Here is a 19,929-nt window from a genome sequence, read left to right on the forward strand (position 1 = left end):
TCTAGTTCTGTTCTAGTTCTGTTCTAGTTCTGTTCTAGTTCTGTTCTAGTTCTGTTCTAGTTCTGTTCTAGTTCTGTTCTAGTTCTGTTCTAGTTCTGTTCTAGTTCTGTTCTAGTTCTGTTCTAGTTCTTTTCTAGTTATGTTCTAGTTCTGTTCTAGTTCTGTTCTAGTTCTGTTCTAGTTCTGTTCTAGTTCTGTTCTAGTTTCTGTTCTAGTTCTGTTCTAGTTCTGTTCTAGTTCTGTTCTAGTTCTGTTCTAGTTCTGTGATAGTTCTGTTCTAGTTCTGTTCTAGTTCTATTCGAGTTCTGTTCGAGTTCTGTTCTAGTTCTGTTCTAGTTCTGTTCTAGTTCTGTTCTAGTTCTGTTCTAGTTCTGTTTCTAGTTCTGTTCTAGTTCTGTTCTAGTTCTGTTCTAGTTCTGTTCTAGTTCTGTTCTAGTTCTGTTCTAGTTCTGTTCTAGTTCTTTCTAGTTCTGTTCTAGTTCTGTTCTAGTTCTGTTCTAGTTCTGTTCTAGTTCTGTTCTAGTTCTGTTCTAGTTCGTTCTAGTTCTGTTCTAGTTCTGTTCTAGTTCTGTTCTAGTTCTGTTCTAGTTCTGTTCTAGTTCTGTTCTAGTTCTGTTCTAGTTCTGTTCTAGTTCTGTTCTAGTTCTGTTCTAGTTCTGTTCTAGTTCTGTTCTAGTTCTGTTCTAGTTCTGTTCTAGTTCTGTTCTAGTTCTGTTCTAGTTCTGTTCTGTTTTTCTAGTTCTGTTCTAGTTCTGTTCTAGTTCTGTTCTAGTTCTTCTAGTTCTGTTCTAGTTCTGTTCTGTTCTAGTTCGTTCTAGTTCTGTTCTAGTTCTGTTCTAGTTCTGTTCTAGTTCTGTTCTAGTTCTGTTCTAGTTCTGTTCTAGTTCTGTTCTAGTTCTGTTCTAGTTCTGTTCTAGTTCTGTTCTAGTTCTGTTCTAGTTCTGTTCTAGTTCTGTTCTAGTTCTGTTCTAGTTCTGTTCTAGTTCTGTTCTAGTTCTGTTCTAGTTCTGTTCTAGTTCTGTTCTAGTTCTGTTCTAGTTCTGTTCTAGTTCTGTTCTAGTTCTGTTCTAGTTCTGTTCTAGTTCTGTTCTTTCTAGTTCTGTTTAGTTCTGTTCTAGTTCTGTCTAGTTCTGTTCTAGTTCTGTTCTAGTTCTGTTCTAGTTCTGTTCTAGTTCTGTTCTAGTTCTGTTCTAGTTCTGTTCTAGTTCTGTTTCTAGTTCTGTTCTAGTTTTCTGTTCTAGTTCTGTTCTAGTTCTGTTATAGTTCTGTTCTAGTTCTGTTCTAGTTCTGTTCTAGTTCTGTTCTAGTTCTGTTCTAGTTCTGTTCTAGTTCTATTCTAGTTCTGTTCTAGTTCTGTTCTAGTTCTGTTTTAGTTCTGTTCTAGTTCTGTTCTAGTTCTTTCTAGTTCTGTTCTAGTTCTGTTCTAGCTCTTTTCTAGTTCTTTATAGTTCTTTTCTAGTTCTGTTCTAGTTATGTTCTAGTTCTTTTCTAGTTTTGTTCTAGTTCTGTTCTAGTTCTGTTCTAGTTTGTTCTAGTTCTGTTCTAGTTCTGTTCTAGTTCTGTTCTAGTTCTGTTCTAGTTCTTTCTAGTTCTTTCTAGTTCAATTCTAGTTCTGTTCTAGTTCTTTTCTAGTTCTGTTCTAGTTCTGTTCTAGTTCTGTTCTAGTTCTGTTCTAGTTCTGTTCTAGTTCTGTTCTAGTTCTGTTCTAGTTCTGTTCTAGTTCTTCTAGTTCTGTTCTAGTTCTGTTCTAGTTCTGTTCTAGTTCTGTTCTAGTTCTGTTTCTAGTTCTGTTCTAGTTCTGTTCTAGTTCTGTTCTAGTTCTGTTCTAGTTCTGTTCTAGTTCTGTTCTAGTTCTGTTCTAGTTCTTTTCTTTCTAGTTCTGTTCTAGTTCTGTTCTAGTTCTGTTCTAGTTCTGTTCTAGTTCTGTTCTAGTTCTGTTCTAGTTCTGTTCTAGTTCTGTTCTAGTTCTGTTCTAGTTCTGTTCTAGTTTGTTCTAGTTCTGTTCTAGTTCTGTTCTAGTTCTGTTCTAGTTCTGTTCTAGTTCTGTTCTAGTTCTGTTCTAGTTCTGTTCTAGTTCTGTTCTAGTTCTGTTCTAGTTCTGTTCTAGTTCTGTGATAGTTCTGTTCTAGTTCTGTTCTAGTTCTATTCGAGTTCTGTTCTAGTTCTGTTCTAGTTCTGTTCTAGTTCTGTTCTAGTTCTGTTCTAGTTCTGTTCTAGTTCTGTTCTAGTTCTGTGATAGTTCTGTTCTAGTTCTGTTCTAGTTCTGTTCTAGTTCTGTTCTAGTTCTGTTCTAGTTCTGTTCTAGTTCTGTTCTAGTTCTGTTCTAGTTCTGTTCTAGTTCTGTTCTAGTTCTGTTCTAGTTCTGTTCTAGTTCTGTTCTAGTTCTGTTCTGTTCTAGTTCTGTTCTAGTTCTGTTCTAGTTCTGTTCTAGTTCTGTTCTAGTTCTGTTCTAGTTCTGTTCTAGTTCTGTTCTAGTTCTTCTAGTTCTGTTCTAGTTCTGTTCTAGTTCTGTTATAGTTCTGTTCTAGTTCTGTTCTAGTTCTGTTCTAGTTCTGTTCTAGTTCTGTTCTAGTTCTGTTCTAGTTCTGTTCTAGTTCTATTCTAGTTCTGTTCTAGTTCTGTTCTAGTTCTGTTCTAGTTCTGTTCTAGTTCTGTTCTAGTTCTGTTCTAGTTCTGTTCTAGTTCTGTTCTAGTTCTGTTCTAGTTCTGTCTAGTCTTTTCTAGTTCTTTTATAGTTCTTTCTAGTTCTGTTCTAGTTATGTTCTAGTTCTTTTCTAGTTTTGTTCTAGTTCTGTTCTAGTTCTGTTCTAGTTCTGTTCTAGTTCTGTTCTAGTTCTGTTCTAGTTCTGTTCTAGTTCTGTTCTAGTTCTGTTTCTAGTTCTGTTCTAGTTCTGTTCTAGTTCTGTTCTAGTTCTGTTCTAGTTCTGTTTCTAGTTCTTTTCTAGTTCTTTCTAGTTCTTCTAGTTCTGTTCTAGTTCTGTTCTAGTTCTGTTCTAGTTCTGTTCTAGTTCTGTTCTAGTTCTGTTCTAGTTCTGTTCTAGTTCTGTTCTAGTTCTGTTCTAGTTCTGTTCTAGTTCTGTTCTAGTTCTGTTCTAGTTCTGTTCTAGTTCTGTTCTAGTTCTGTTCTAGTTCTGTTCTAGTTCTGTTCTAGTTCTGTTCTAGTTCTGTTCTAGTTCTTTCTAGTTCTGTTCTAGTTCTGTTCTAGTTCTGTTCTAGTTCTGTTCTAGTCTGTTCTAGTTCTGTTCTAGTTCTGTTCTAGTTCTGTTCTAGTTCTGTTCTAGTTCTGTTCTAGTTCTGTTCTAGTTCTGTTCTAGTTCTGTTCTAGTTCTGTTCTAGTTCTGTTCTAGTTCTGTTCTAGTTCTGTTCTAGTTCTGTTCTAGTTCTGTTCTGTTCTGTTCTGTTCTAGTTCTGTTCTAGTTCTGTTCTAGTTCTGTTCTAGTTCTGTTCTAGTTCTGTTCTAGTTCTGTTCTAGTTCTGTTCTAGTTCTGTTCTAGTTCTGTTCTAGTTCTGTTCTAGTTCTGTTCTAGTTCTGTTCTAGTTCTGTTCTAGTTCTGTTCTAGTTCTGTTCTAGTTCTGTTCTAGTTCTGTTCTAGTTCTGTTCTAGTTCTGTTCTAGTTCTGTTCTAGTTTCTGTTCTAGTTCTGTTCTAGTTCTGTTCTAGTTCTGTTCTAGTTCTGTTCTAGTTCTGTTCTAGTCTGTTCTAGTTCTGTTCTAGTTCTGTTCTAGTTCTGTTCTAGTTCTGTTCTAGTTCTGTTCTAGTTCTGTTCTAGTTCTGTTCTAGTTCTGTTCTAGTTCTGTTCTAGTTCTGTTCTAGTTCTGTTCTAGTTCTGTTCTAGTTCTGTTCTAGTTCTGTTCTAGTTCTGTTCTAGTTCTGTTCTAGTTCTGTTCTAGTTCTGTTCTAGTTCTGTTCTAGTTCTGTTCTAGTTCTGTTCTAGTTCTGTTCTAGTTCTGTTCTAGTTCTGTTCTAGTTCTGTTCTAGTTCTTTTGTTCTAGTTCTGTTCTAGTTCTGTTCTAGTTCTGTTCTAGTTCTGTTCTAGTTCTGTTCTAGTTCTGTTCTAGTTTGTTCTAGTTCTGTTCTAGTTCTGTTCTAGTTCTGTTCTAGTTCTGTTCTAGTTCTGTTCTAGTTCTGTTCTAGTTCTGTTCTAGTTCTGTTCTAGTTCTGTTCTAGTTCTGTTCTAGTTCTGTTCTAGTTCTGTTCTAGTTCTGTTCTAGTTCTGTTCTAGTTCTGTTCTAGTTCTGTTCTAGTTCTGTTCTAGTTCTGTTCTAGTTCTGTTCTAGTTCTGTTCTAGTTCTGTTCTAGTTCTGTTCTAGTTCTGTTCTAGTTCTGTTCTAGTTCTGTTCTAGTTCTGTTCTAGTTCTGTTCTAGTTCTGTTCTAGTTCTGTTCTAGTTCTGTTCTAGTTCTGTTCTAGTTCTGTTCTAGTTCTGTTCTAGTTCTGTTCTAGTTCTGTTCTAGTTCTGTTCTAGTTCTGTTCTAGTTCTGTTCTAGTTCTGTTCTAGTTCTGTTCTAGTTCTGTTCTAGTTCTGTTCTAGTTCTGTTCTAGTTCTGTTCTAGTTCTGTTCTAGTTCTGTTCTAGTTCTGTTCTAGTTCTGTTCTAGTTCTGTTCTAGTTTGTTTCTAGTTCTGTTCTAGTTCTGTTCTAGTTCTGTTCTAGTTCTGTTTCTAGTTCTGTTCTAGTTCTGTTCTAGTTCTGTTCTAGTTCTGTTCTAGTTCTGTTCTAGTTCTGTTCTAGTTCTGTTCTAGTTCTGTTCTAGTTCTGTTCTAGTTCTGTTCTAGTTCTGTTCTAGTTCTGTTCTAGTTCTGTTCTAGTTCTGTTCTAGTTTTTCTGTTCTAGTTCTGTTCTAGTTCTGTTCTAGTTCTGTTCTAGTTCTGTTCTAGTTCTGTTCTAGTTCTGTTCTAGTTCTGTTCTAGTTCTGTTCTAGTTCTGTTCTAGTTCTGTTCTAGTTCTGTTCTAGTTCTGTTCAGTTCTGTTCTAGTTCTGTTCTAGTTCTGTTCTAGTTCTGTTCTAGTTCTGTTCTAGTTCTGTTCTAGTTCTGTTCTAGTTCTGTTCTAGTTCTGTTCTAGTTCTGTTCTAGTTCTGTTCTAGTTCTGTTCTAGTTCTGTTCTAGTTCTGTTCTAGTTCTGTTCTAGTTCTTCTGTCTAGTTTGTTCTAGTTCTGTTCTAGTTCTGTTCTAGTTCTGTTCTAGTTCTGCTAGTTCTGTTCTAGTTCTGTTCTAGTTCTGTTCTAGTTTGTTCTAGTTTTGTTCTAGTTCTGTTCTAGTTCTGTTCTAGTTCTGTTCTAGTTCTGTTCTAGTTCTGTCTAGTTCTGTTCTAGTTCTGTTCTAGTTCTGTTCTAGTTCTGTTCTAGTTCTGTTCTAGTTCTGTTCTAGTTCTGTTCTAGTTCTGTTCTAGTTCTGTTCTAGTTCTGTTCTAGTTCTGTTCTAGTTCTGTCTAGTTCTGTTCTAGTTCTGTTCTAGTTCGTTCTAGTTCTGTTCTAGTTCTGTTCTAGTTCTGTTCTAGTTCTGTTCTGTTCTGTTCTGTTCTGTTCTAGTTCTGTTCTAGTTCTGTTCTAAGTTCTGTTTAGTTCTGTTCTAGTTCTGTTCTAGTTCTGTTCTAGTTCTGTTCTAGTTCTGTTCTAGTTCTGTTCTAGTTCTGTTCTAGTTCTGTTCTAGTTCTGTTCTAGTTCTGTTCTAGTTCTGTTCTAGTTCTGTTCTAGTTCTGTTCTAGTTCTGTTCTAGTTCTGTTCTAGTTCTGTTCTAGTTCTGTTCTAGTTCTGTTCTAGTTCTGTTCTAGTTCTGTTCTAGTTCTGTTCTAGTTCTGTTCTAGTTCTGTTCTAGTTCTGTTCTAGTTCTGTTCTAGTTCTGTTCTAGTTCTGTTCTAGTTCTGTTCTAGTTCTGTTCTAGTTCTGTTCTAGTTCTGTTCTAGTTCTGTTCTAGTTCTGTTCTAGTTCTGTTCTAGTTCTGTTCTAGTTCTGTTCTAGTTCTGTTCTAGTTCTGTTCTAGTTCTGTTCTAGTTCTGTTCTAGTTTTGTTCTAGTTCTGTTCTAGTTCTGTTCTATTTCTGTTCTAGTTCTGTTCTAGTTCTGTTCTAGTTTTGTTCTAGTTTTGTTCTAGTTCTGTTCTAGTTCTGTTCTAGTTCTGTTCTAGTTCTGTTCTAGTTCTGTTCTAGTTCTGTTCTAGTTCTGTTCTAGTTCTGTTCTAGTTCTGTTCTAGTTCTGTTCTAGTTCTGTTCTAGTTCTGTTCTAGTTCTGTTCTAGTTCTGTTCTAGTTCTGTTCTAGTTCTGTTCTAGTTCTGTTCTAGTTTTGTTCTAGTTCTGTTCTAGTTCTGTTCTATTTCTGTTCTAGTTCTGTTCTAGTTCTGTTCTAGTTTTGTTCTAGTTCTGTTCTAGTTCTGTTCTAGTTCTGTTCTAGTTCTGTTCTAGTTCTGTTCTAGTTCTGTTCTAGTTCTGTTCTAGTTCTGTTCTAGTTCTGATCTAGTTCTGTTCTAGTTCTGTTCTAGTTCTGTTCTAGTTTTGTTCTAGAAATTTTTAAATTCTGTTTGAAGAAATTTTCAAATTCCCATTTTAATTTTCAAAATTCCTCATTGGGTTATCTTGTTAATAAAGTTTAGGAATTAATATCTAATGACGACTGATAATAAATAGTAGTATAAAATCTTTAAATATTTCGAAAACACCAATAAAATTCTTCATAAAAGCCAATGTAATCAGTACCCCGCAAGTTTCCCCTTTTTCCAAAAAAAATATGTAAAATTTTTGAGAAATGTTTTTATTATTTGTGAAGTGTTCTTTCTAATACCATTTCTTGTTGATCATGTTAACCCAATAGAGTTAAAGGAGACTTATCAGCACTTATGACATCCAAAACCGCACCCACAGTACCCTGCAGTTGAGAAACATCTACGCCCACATTCTCCTTGTTGCCTTTGCCCTTTTGTGAAGTATTGGCCTCGGCTAAAGAAATTTAAAAAATTTTCTTTAAATATGATAAATTGTAAATGTATTTCACCCACCTAATTGCAAAGTTTTCACCAATTCCACCGGCTTGGTCCAAGTGTAAGTAAAAAGTATTACAAAAATCATTAAAACTAAGACCAAACGCATTTTTCTGTTTAAATTTCAATAATTTTTTTTGCAAACTTATTCTTCAATTTCAAAAACTAACCGCTTTTTAAATGCTTACTACAGTTTTTATACCAAAATCAAATTGATTTTTTACAATTAGAAATTGTTTTTTATTGGCACGTTTTATTTTTACAATAAAATTTTTGATTTTATATATGTGTTAGTGTGTTTGCTGCAGTAGGTATACAAATTTGATTGTTTATTAAACAAATTATTTTGTAAACTATAGAATTTATTTGCTACGTGCTTTAGTACTAAAATTGAGAACATTTGTTTTAATGATTTTTTCATATAAAAACAGCAGCAGGCGAATTTTACGAGACATCGTTTAGAAAAGTCTTAGTCTCTGGAGGGTTTTAAATAAGAAAGTAATAGAGAAAAGACAACAAACAAACAAAATGCGTTTTATTGCGGTAATTTTATTGCTGCTGTGTGTGGGTCTAACGCTGGTCCGTAGCAGACCCAATGTGGATAAAATTTTGAATACCCAAATTGGTAAGTAAACTTAAACCTTTTAAGTCCAAAAATCTGCTTCAAACTCATTTTCTTCCAGCTAAAGCTAATCTTGAACAAATTGGTGAGGACAATCAAAAATCTACTTTGTTAGGCCTTAAACAAGCTCAACTTGGAACTCTAGTTGATGGTTCGGTTTTAGCGGCAGATAAATCGCCCGTAACTGGAGTAGAAGCTGGAGTTTTAAGCGGAGTTCTGGGTGTTGTTGGTGGTCTATTGCCTTCATAAATGTGTTTTGGGAAAACGACATTTTTATCTATTTTTCCAAATTTTTATTACTTTTTGTAGACCAGTAATACAACATTCTACAACTTTTGAAAATAGTTTATAAAAATTAATAAAATTTGGAAAATGTTTAAACTAAAAATGTGTTTTCATCAAGAGATCAAAAGTTGAAGACAATAAATCCAAAATACAGTCCCTACTACGGTATAGACTATAGTACAGACTATAGTACAGACTATAGTCCAGACTATAGTATATACTACCCAGACTATAGTATAGACTATAGTCAAGAATATAGTCAAGACTATACCATAGACTATAGTATAGACTTCAGTACAGACTATAGTACAGATTATAGTATGGACTATAGTCCAGACTATAGTATGGATTATAGTCCAGACTATAGAATAGACTATAGTCCAGACTATAGTATAGACTATAAAATAGACTATAGTCCAAACTATAGTATAGACTATAGTCCAAACTATAGTATAGACCAGACTATAGTATAGACAGTCCAGACTATAGTAAAGACTATAGTCTATGCTATAGTATAGACTATAGTAAAGACTATAGTCCAGACTATAGAATAGATTATAGTCCAGACTATAGTATAGACTATAGTCCAGACTATAGTATAGACTATAGTCCAGACTATAGTATATACTACGGTATAGACTATAGTCCAGACGATAATATATGCTATAGAATAGACTACAGTCCAGACTATAGTATATACTATAGAATAGACTATAGTTCAAACTATAGTATAGACTATAGTATATACTATTGACCAGGCTATAGTATAGACAGTCCAGACTATAGTATACATATACTATAGTCCAGACTAAAGTATAGATAATAGTCTAGACTATAGTATGGACAATAGTATAGACCATAGTATAGACTATAGTCCAAACTATAGTATAGACTATAGTCCTGGCTATAGTATAGACTATATTCCAGACTATGGTATAGACTATAGTTTAGACTATAGTATAGACTATAGTTCAGACTATAGTATCGACTATAGTTCAGACTATAGCCCTCACTATAGTTCAGACTATAGTCCACACTACAGATCAGACTACAGTCCACACTACAGTTCAGATTATAGTCCGCACTATAGTTCAGACTATTGTCCAGACTACAATTCAGACTATAGTCCAGACTATAGTATAGACTATAGTCCAGGTCAAAGTCTAAAGTCTATAGTCCTTTATTTTCTTTTGCAGATAACATTTTCCTTTTAACTGATAACCTGAGCCCAGTGGAAGCCGATAGCTTTGCTCCCAAAAGAGTAGCTAGAGGTCTTATAAAATCCATAGCCCAGAAAAAGGAGTCACTATTTAAAGGTCACCGCCATAGAGGAAGTGATGAAAGTATTGGCAATATATTGCCTGAAAGACCAGGAAAAATATTGGAAGAAAGATTCCCAATAGGAATCGGAGGTAAATTGTCTTAAGGGGATACTAAGGGTATAATTAATTTTGAGTATTTTTTAGGTGGCCGCGGAAATATAATCGGCGGCATAGGAGGGCGCTTACCCATAGGTGGTATAATTGGTGGCTTGTTAAAGGATAAGAAAGCTCTATTAGAAGCTCTGTTTGAAGGAGGTCTTTCCTCTGTTAAGATATTAGGTGGTGGTGGTCTGTTGCCACGCAAACATCTTATTTTGAAAGCTTTACTGGACAATTTGGACTTTGGATTGCTGAAATTTCCCCTTACCGATGCTGCTGGCAAAGTTTTGGCTACTAAAAAAGCTTTTTTGGAAGCTATACTTGATAAAGGCTTAAAAGTTTTAAAATTCCCCCTAACTGATGGAGCTGGTGGTATATTAAAGGGAAAAGCGGATCTATTGGCGGTTATACTGGGAGAAGCTGTTGATGTAGTAACTGATGTGGTGGAAGCCGTTTTAGATGTACCCGCAGATTTGTTATCTGAACTCTTAGGTAGTGGTGCTTTATCAGCCTTAAAGTTCCCCATAACCGATGCAGTAGGAGGAGTTTTAAATGGCTTGGGTGATCTATTGGCTATAGTTATACAGGGAGTTTTTCGAGTTTTACAATTTCCCATTACTAATAAGGCGGGAGTGGTTTTAAAGGATCCCATAGCTTTATTAGAAGTGCTTATAAATAATAGTCCTTTAAAAATATTAAAGTTTCCCATAACTGATGCAGCCGGTAAGGTTTTGAAGGATAAATTGTCATTATTAAAGGGCATATTGGATGGCAGTGTTTTTAAGGTTTTAACATATCCCCTTAACGATGCAGCTGGTGTGGTGCTCAAAAGCCCAGATGCCATATTATCCGCCTTATCTAGTGATGGTGCTTTGGCAGCTTTAGGCTTACCCTTTACAGATGCTGCGGGTAAAATTATAAAGGGAAAGCAGGAACTTTTAAGTACCGTAGTAGGAGGTGCTTTATCGGCACTAAAATTCCCTTTAACAGATGGAGTCGGGGTGGTGCTAAAAACCCCAGCAGCTTTATTGGATACACTATTTTCGGCTGTCAAAAAGCTTTTACAAGCTAAACAGGATCTTTTACATGCTTTGTTGGTGCATGGCGCTCCCAATTTTAAATTCCCCATAACTGATGTATCTGGCACAGTGCTACACGACAAAGCTGATCTTTTGGCCGCTTTCCTAGATGGTGATGCTTTTGGCGCTTTAAAGTTTCCCCTTACTAATGGCGATGGTTTGGTATTCGAAAATGAAGATCATTTATTACAACTTATGTTTGAGGCAGGCGTTTTAGCTTTGGAATATCCCTTAACTAATGTTTGGGGAGTAGTATTGAAAAATGAGGCCGATCTAGTGGATGCTTTAATTGACGCCAGTGCTTTGGTGGCCTTAAAGTTTCCCATAACTGATGCCGCGAAAACCGGTTTAAAGGATACAGAAGCTTTTCTACAAGCCTTACTGCAGGGCAAAATAAAATTCCCCATAACTGATGCTACCGGTGAGGTAATAAAGGACTGGGCAGAGTTACTGGGTTTACTATTGGACTCGGATGCTTTAGTGGAATTGGGTTTTCCCATAACTGATGACGATGGGGCAGTTATAAAAGACAAAGCAGAGCTAATGGCCGATTTACTACATGGCGCCTTTTCTATCTTAAAGTTTCCCATTAAAGATGCTGCCGGAGAAATACTAAAGGATAAAGTGCAGCTGCTACAAATCCTGTTTGATGCCAGTGTTCTGTCACCTTTAAAATTCCCGGTAAAAAATCCCACCGGAGGCTTAATAGACAATAAGTTGCAATTGTTGGAAACTTTACTGGGTGGAATTGGTAGCTTAACATCACCAAATTTCCCTTTGACGGGTTTATTGGGAGGTGTTTTCAAGGATAAAGAAAATCTATTGCAATTGGTGCTGGACAAAGGTTTAACAGCCTTAAAATATCCTTTAACTGATATAGCTGGAGGTGTATTGAAAACCAAATTAGATCTATTGAAATTCCTATTAGATGCTGGACCATTGGCTGCCTTAAAATTCCCCATAACTGATGTGGCAGGAGCCGTAATAAAAGACAAAGCAGCCTTACTAGATACCCTACTAAATACTGATGCTTTAGGGGCTTTAAAATTCCCTCTAACTGATGTAGCCGGTACGGTTTTAAAGGGCAAGGTGGAATTATTGGGCTCTTTGTTAAATGGTCTATCAGCTCTAAAGTATCCTTTAACCGATGCTGCAGGAAAAATATTGAAAAATAAGACGGCTCTTTTGGAAACTGTACTCAACCTAGTCCTCTCAGTGCTTAAGCCGGTAACTGATATAATAGGTGGCATTTTTGATGGACAACCCGATGTTGAAGGAGATATAGTAGGAGATGATTTACCGGGCAATTCAATTTTATTGGAAACACTTTTAAGCGGCAAGGCTTTACCTGCCTTAAAGTTTCCTGTTACAGATGCCAGTGGTGGGATAATAGAAAACAATCTGGATTTAATGGAAAACATATTTACTAATGGTGTACTAGCTCTACAATTCCCCATTACTACGGCTGCGGATGTGGTTTTAAAAGATACAAAAGATCTTTTATTCGCTCTATTTGAAGGCGGTTCTTTGGCATCTCTGAAATACCCTATAACTGATTCTATTGGCTCTGTCTACAAAGATAAAAATAGTCTATTGGAGGCTTTTATTAAGGATGGCATATCAGACTTTAATTATCCCGCCAAAGATGCAGCTGGAGTCATGTTAAAAGACAAAGCAGATGTAATGCGAGCTTTGGGTGATTTGGCAACCTTCCAATTTCCTTTAACTGATAAAACAGGAGCTGTGATTGGAGATAAACTAACTTTTATACATTTTCTACTTAACAAGGGACTAGAGACCATAAAGTTTCCCTTAACTGATGCGGAGGGAGTAGTTTTATCCGATATACAAGCTGTAAAAGATAAACCCCAAATATTGGATTCGCTTTTAAGTGGTAAAGCTTTCGCCACCATAAAGTTTCCAGTAACTGATGCTAGCGGAAAGGTATTGGAGGACAATCTCGATTTGGTGGATTATATATTTGATAATGGTTTATTAGCTCTACAATATCCCATTACCAATGATGCTGGTGTTGTCTTTAATGAAGAAAAAGATGTTTTATTGACTCTCTTTGAGGGTGGTTCCTTGGCATCCTTGAAATTTCCCTTAACTGATAATGCTGGCACTGTGATAAAAGATAAAGTTAGTCTATTGGATCTCTTTATAAAGAAGGATTTATCAGCTATTAAATATCCAGCTACAGATGCTGCTGGAGTTACTTTGAAAGACAAGGCAGATGTGATTCGAGGCCTGGGTAAATTATCTGCCTTAAAGCTTCCACTAACCGACAAAAATGGTTCAGTTCTCGCTGATAAACTAGCTTTCATTAGTTTTATACTTAACCATGGATTAAAGGCCTTAAAGTTTCCCTTAACAGATGCCGAGGGAGATGTTTTAGCGAACATACAACTGGTAATACAATTAATAGGAGGATCAATAGAGGTTAAATCCGATGAAAAACCAGTAGTATTGGACTCATTGCTAAGTGGTAAAGCTTTTCCGGAAATTAAGTTTCCAGTAACTGATGCCAGCGGCGCAGTATTAGAAGATAGCCAGGACTTAGTGGAAAATATACTTGATGGTGGTGTATTAGCTCTTCAATTTCCCATTACGAATGCCGCTGGAGCCGTTTTAAATGATGAAAATGATCTTCTAAGTCTTCTATTTGATGGTGGATCTTTAGCATCCTTGAAATTTCCCATAACTGATGCTGCTGGTACCACTATTAAAGATAAAGACAGTTTATTGGCTGCTTTTATTGAGAAGGGTTTATCGGCTATTAAATATCCCGCTAAAGATGCTGCAGGGGTAACCTTGAAGGACAAGGCAGATGTTATACGAGGCCTGGGTAATTTAGCTGTTTTAAAGTTTCCTTTAACCGATAAAACCGGAACTGTGCTTGGCGATAAAATTGCTTTAATAAGTTTTCTAATTAATAATGGACTGAAAGCCTTAAAGTTTCCCTTAACTGATGCAACAGGAGCAGCTTTCGGTAGTATACAGATCGTAATACAAGTAAGAGAGGAATCAGTAGATGTAAAGCCCGATAAAGGTGGCGAGAAAACGGAGTTATTACAATCCCTGCTAAGTGGTAAAGCTTTCCCAGATATCAAGTTTCCAGTAACTGATGCCAGTGGCGGAGTAATGGAAGACAACTTAGATTTAGTGGAAAATATACTTGATGGTGGCGTTTTAGCTCTACAATTTCCCCTCACCAATGCCGCTGGCAATGTTTTAAATGACATAAAAGATCTATCAATCCTGCTATTTGATGGTGGTTCTTTGGCTTCCCTTAAATTTCCCATAACTGATGCTGCTGGTACCGCTATAAAGGATAAAGTCAGTCTATTGGATGCCTTTATTAAAAATGGTTTATCTGCCATTAAATATCCAGCTACTGATGCCGCTGGTGTTACTCTAAATGACAAGGCAGATGTTATCCAAGGTCTTAGTAATTTAGCAGCTTTAAAGTTTCCTCTAACTGACAAAACTGGCGCTGTTCTGGGTGACAAACTAGCTTTACTAAGTTTTGTAATTAATAACGGATTAAAGTCCCTAAAGTTCCCCTTAACTGATGCAACAGGCGCAGGTTTAGCAAGCATAAAAGTAGTAATACATATAAGAGAAGAATCTGTAGATGTAAAACCCGATATTGATGATGACAAACCAGATGAAGGTGGTAACATAACGATAATATTACAATCACTACTAAGTGGCAAAGCTTTTCCTTTCATAAAGTTTCCAATAACTGATGCCAGCGGTGGAGTGTTAGAAAGCAATGTTGACTTGGTAACGAACATACTGGGTGGTGGTGTATTAGCTCTACAATTTCCCATTACCAACGCTGCTGGCGATATTTTAAATAATAAAAAAGATCTCTTAATCGCTATATTTAATGGTGGTTCCTTGGCTTCCCTTAAATTCCCCATAACTGATGCTGCAGGCACAGTTTTAAAAGATAAAGATAGTCTCTTGGATGCTCTTATCAAGAATGGCTTATCAGGCTTTAAGTATCCAGTTACAGATGCTGCTGGAACTACTTTAAATAGCGAATTAGATGTTATAGAAGGCCTGGATAATTTGGCAGCCTTGAAGTTTCCACTAACCGACAAAACTGGAGCTGTAATCGGTGATAAATTAGCTTTAATAAGTTTTGTTATAAATAACGGCTTAAAGACCTTGAAATTTCCCATAACTGATGCGGCAGGAAAAGCTTTACCAGATATAGAAACAGTGTCTGATTTATTAGGACTCCCAACGATGGTTTTGGATGGATTGGGAGGAATTTTGGATGGCAAAGTAGATGTTTTGAAGACTCTATTAGATGACAAAGTTTTCTCTGCCTTTAAATTTCCAATAACTGATGCTAATAACAATGCTATAACAGATATATTTGCATTATACAGAATCTCGCTTAATGGTGCTCTATCCGCTTTACAATTCCCCATAACGGATAGCACTGGTGTTCAAATTAAGAACAAAGAACAACTTTTGCAGCTTATTTTCGACAATAGTCCATTGGCCTCTCTTAAATTCCCATTAACCGATAAAACTGGTGGAATTTTGAAGGACAAACAAGCTTTCTTAGTCGCTCTATTACAGGGAGATTTGTCCTCTTCCAAATTTCCCATAAAAGATGCTGCTGGTCAAATTTTAGAAAGCGAGTTCGCTATATTCCGGACCTTAACGGATACTAAAGCTTTGGAGTCTCTAAAGTTTCCCTTAACTGATGCTAAAGGAGGTGTTTTAAAGAATTTACTAGTTTTTATAGAGATTCTTATAAATAACGGTTTGAAGTCTTTACATTTTCCGTTAACCGATGCTGCTGGTGTAGTCTTGAACGGTAAAGAAGATTTACTGGGTTCACTTCTGGGTGGTGTAACGGATGTCGTGGGAGGAGTTGTGGATGGTGTTGGAGGAATATTGGATGGCAAAGTAGATGTTTTGAAAACTCTGCTAGATGACAAAGTTTTATCTGCCTTTAAATTTCCAATAACTGATGCTAATAACAATGCTATAACAGATATATTTGCATTATACCGAATCTCCCTTAATGGTGCTCTATCTGCTTTACAATTCCCCATAACCGATAGCACTGGTGTTCAAATTAAGGACAAAGAGCAACTTTTGCTGCTAATTTTCGACAATAGTCCATTGGCATCTCTTAAATTCCCCCTAACCGATAAAACTGGCGGAGTTTTGAAGGACAAACAAGCTTTCTTAGTCGCTCTATTACAGGGAGATTTGTCCTCTTCCAAATTTCCCATAAAAGATGCAGCTGGTCAAATTTTGGAAAGCGAATTCGCTATATTCCGGACCTTAACGGATGCTAAAGCCTTGAAGTCTCTTAAATTTCCCCTAACTGATGCTAAAGGCGGTGTTTTAAAGAATTTGCTAGTTTTTATAGATATTCTTATAAATAACGGTTTAAAGTCGTTACGCTTTCCGTTAACCGATGCCGCTGGAATAGTTCTGAACGGTAAAGAAGATTTGCTGGGTTCACTGCTGGGTGGTGTAACGGATGTCGTGGGAGGAGTTGTGGATGGTGTGGGAGGCGTTTTGGATGGCTTGGGAGGAATATTGGATGGCAAAGTAGATGTTTTGAAAACTCTGCTAGATGACAAAGTTTTATCTGCCTTTAAATTTCCAATAACTGATGCTAATAACAATGCTATAACAGATATATTTGCATTATACCGAATCTCCCTTAATGGTGCTCTATCTGCTTTACAATTCCCCATAACCGATAGCACTGGTGTTCAAATCAAGGACAAAGAACAACTTTTGCAGCTAATTTTCGACAATAGTCCATTGGCCTCTCTTAAATTTCCCTTAACCGATAAAACTGGTGGAGTTTTGAAGGATAAACAAGCTTTCTTAGTCGCTCTATTACAGGGAGATTTATCCTCTTCCAAATTTCCCATAAAAGATGCAGCTGGTCAAATTTTGGAAAGCGAGTTCGCTATATTCCGGACCTTAACGGATGCTAAAGCTTTGGAGTCTCTTAAGTTTCCCCTAACTGATGCTAAAGGAGGAGTTTTAAAGAATTTAATAGTTTTTATAGAGATTCTTATAAATAACGGTTTGAAGTCGTTACACTTTCCGTTAACCGATGCTGCTGGAGTAGCTCTGAACGGTAAAGAAGATTTGCTGGGTTCACTGCTGGGTGGTGTAACGGATGTCGTGGGAGGAGTTGTGGATGGTGTTGGAGGAGTTTTGGATGGATTGGGAGGAATACTGGATGGCAAAGTAGATGTTTTGAAAACTCTGCTAGATGACAAAGTTTTATCTGCCTTTAAATTTCCAATAACTGATGCTAATAACAATGCTATAACAGATATATTTGCATTATACCGAATCTCCCTTAATGGTGCTCTATCTGCTTTACAATTCCCCATAACCGATAGCACTGGTGTTCAAATCAAGGACAAAGAACAACTTTTGCAGCTAATTTTCGACAATAGTCCATTGGCCTCTCTTAAATTCCCATTAACCGATAAAACTGGTGGAGTTTTGAAGGATAAGCAAGCTTTCTTATTCGCTCTATTACAGGGAGATTTGTCCTCTTCCAAATTTCCCCTAAAAGATGCTGCTGGCCAAATTTTGGAAAGCGAGTTCGCTATATTCCGGACCTTAACGGATGCTAAAGCTTTGGAGTCTCTTAAGTTTCCCTTAACTGATGCTAAAGGCGGAGTTTTAAAGAATTTACTAGTTTTTATAGAAATTCTTATAAATAACGGCTTGAAGGCCTTACACTTTCCATTAACCGATGCCGCTGGAATAGTTCTGAACGGTAAAGAAGATTTGCTGGGTTCACTGCTGGGTGGTGTAACGGATATCGTGGGAGGAGTTGTGGATGGTGTGGGAGGTGTTTTGGATGGCTTGGGAGGAATATTGGATGGCAAAGTAGATGTTTTGAAAACTCTGCTCGATGACAAAGTTTTATCTGCCTTTAAATTTCCCATAACTGATGCTAATAACAACGCTATAACAGATATATTTGCATTATACCGAATCTCCCTTAATGGTGCTCTATCTGCTTTACAATTCCCCATAACCGATAGCACTGGTGTTCAAATCAAGGACAAAGAACAACTTTTACAGCTAATTTTCGACAATAGTCCATTGGCCTCTCTTAAATTTCCCTTAACTGATAAAACTGGTGGAGTTTTGAAGGATAAACAAGCTTTCTTAGTCGCTCTATTACAGGGAGATTTGTCCTCTTCCAAATTTCCCATAAAAGATGCTGCTGGTCAAATTTTGGAAAGCGAATTCGCTATATTCCGGACCTTAACGGATGCTAAAGCCTTGGAGTCTCTTAAATTTCCCCTAACTGATGCTAAAAGCGGTGTTTTAAAGAATTTGCTAGTTTTTATAGAGATTCTTATAAATAACGGTTTGAAGTCTTTACACTTTCCGTTAACCGATGCTGCTGGTGTAGTTTTGAACGGTAAAGAAGATTTGCTGTGTTCACTGCTGGGTAGTGTAACGGATGTCGTGGGAGGAGTAGTGGATGGTGTTGGAGGTGTTTTGGATGGATTGGGAGGAATTTTGGATGGCAAAGTAGATGTTTTGAAAACTCTGCTAGATGACAAAGTTTTATCTGCCTTTAAATTTCCAATAACTGATGCTAATAACAATGCTATAACAGATATATTTGCATTATACCGAATCTCGCTTAATGGTGCTCTATCTGCTTTACAATTCCCCATAACCGATAGCACTGGTGTTCAAATTAAGGACAAAGAACAACTTTTGCAGCTAATTTTCGACAATAGTCCATTGGCATCTCTTAAATTCCCCTTAACCGATAAAACTGGTGGAGTTTTGAAGGACAAACAAGCTTTCTTAGTCGCTCTATTACAGGGAGATTTGTCCTCTTCTAAATTTCCCATAAAAGATGCAGCTGGTCAAATTTTGGAAAGCGAGTTCGCTATATTCCGGACCTTAACGGATGCTAAAGCTTTGGAATCTCTTAAGTTTCCCTTAACTGATGCTAAAGGCGGAGTTTTAAAGAATTTGCTAGTTTTTATAGAAATTCTTATAAATAACGGTTTGAAGGCCTTACACTTTCCATTAACCGATGCTGCTGGTGTAGTTTTGAAAGGTAAAGAAGATTTGCTGGGTTCACTGCTTGGTGGTGTAACGGATGTCGTAGGAGGAATTGTCGATGGTGTGGGAGGAATTGTGGATGGTGTGGGTGGAGGTTTAGATGGGAAATTTGATATTATTAAAACTCTGCTAGATGGCAAAGCTCTATCTGCTATTAAGTTTCCAGTAACCGATGCAAATGAAGAAGTTTTTCCGGATATCTTAAGTCTTTACGAACTCATATTTACTGGTGCTATGGATGCTTTAGAATTCCCCATAACTGATAAAACGGGTGCTCAATTCGACGATAAAGAAGCTGCCTTACGCTTGATGTTTGATAATAGTCCATTGGCTTCCCTAAAATTCCCGTTAACCGATAAAACTGGTGCCGTTTTAGAAGATAAACATGACTTCTTAATAGCTTTGCTAGATGCGGATTTATCCTCAGCTAACTTCCCTATAAAAGATGCTAAAGGTCAAGTTTTGCAGAGCAAGCTAGCTATACTCCAGGCTTTAGGGGATCCCAAGGCCTTCGGCGCTCTCAAGTTTCCCTTAACCGATGATAATGGTAAAGTTTTAAAGGATTTATTAGTGTTCATAAAGATTATTTTGAATATCGCTTTGGAAAGCATAAACTATCCTTTAACTGATGCTGCTGGTAAAGTTTTAAAGAGTAAGACAGCCTTGCTGGAATTGTTGTTGGGTCCGGGAGCAGCTTTGTTAGAGGGAATTGGTGGTTTAGATGATTTGGGTTCAGCAGTGGGTGATGTTATAGGTGGTGGTTTTGGCCATTCGGGTAAGTTGAAGGTTTAAAACCTTTCTTTCTTTAAGATTGAAATGATCAAGTGGGATTCTTTTTATTTAGATGAAGACTCTAGTGAGGACCTCGAAGGTGGTTTACCGGGTGGTATTATAAAATTATTGGGACAACATAAGCATTCTTTGCCAGCCGATAAAGCAATACTTTTAGAGCTATTCGCCGATGGTACCATTAATGAAAAGGATTTAAGATTAATTTTAGGTAAGTTGGCAAGTACTTGCATAAAGGGGTACAAAATTTGGGGGATTTGTTAACAGGTATCTATATTTCTTTCATTTTCTTTTATTAATTTATTATTCTATTCCATTCTAGGTGATAAAAAATTTCACGAAATAAAATCAATGATATCGGGAGCCTTACATGGTGGGGTAGAATTTGATGAGCCGAAGAAAACTGGTCTTGTGGGTGGTATTCTAGATTTACTGGGCGGCGTTTTGGGTTTAAGTCATCGTCATAGTCACGGCAGATTACAACAGAATATTTCTGTTAAATTAGAAAGATTGCGTAATCGCAATTAATTTACTTATAATGTTTTCTATAGCAAATCAAATCCGGTTTTAAATTGTAAATTCTTTTATTTTCAAAAAAAAAAAAAACAAAAAAAAAAACTTTAACAAACTTCTTTTATTTATTACAATTTAGT

The 19,929-nt window shown here is 36.6% G+C and overlaps 1 protein-coding gene across 1 annotated transcript; it reads left to right on the forward strand.

The window, feature by feature from the left end:
- The first annotated feature begins 7,435 nt into the window (after positions 1-7,435).
- Positions 7,436-19,929, forward strand: LOC119601066. The gene is made up of 6 exons (XM_037951769.1): positions 7,436-7,593; positions 7,652-7,675; positions 9,072-9,287; positions 9,342-19,262; positions 19,332-19,487; positions 19,599-19,929. Exons 1-6 carry the CDS (start codon positions 7,497-7,499, stop codon positions 19,802-19,804), a joined length of 10,620 nt encoding a protein of 3,539 aa, XP_037807697.1. The 5' UTR covers positions 7,436-7,496; the 3' UTR covers positions 19,805-19,929.

This window comes from Lucilia sericata, unplaced genomic scaffold (assembly GCF_015586225.1).
Source record: "Lucilia sericata isolate MDLA Ls3-8-SP2 unplaced genomic scaffold, ASM1558622v1 Contig000141F_arrow, whole genome shotgun sequence".
In the NCBI taxonomy this organism is placed as follows: Eukaryota; Metazoa; Arthropoda; class Insecta; order Diptera; family Calliphoridae; genus Lucilia; species Lucilia sericata.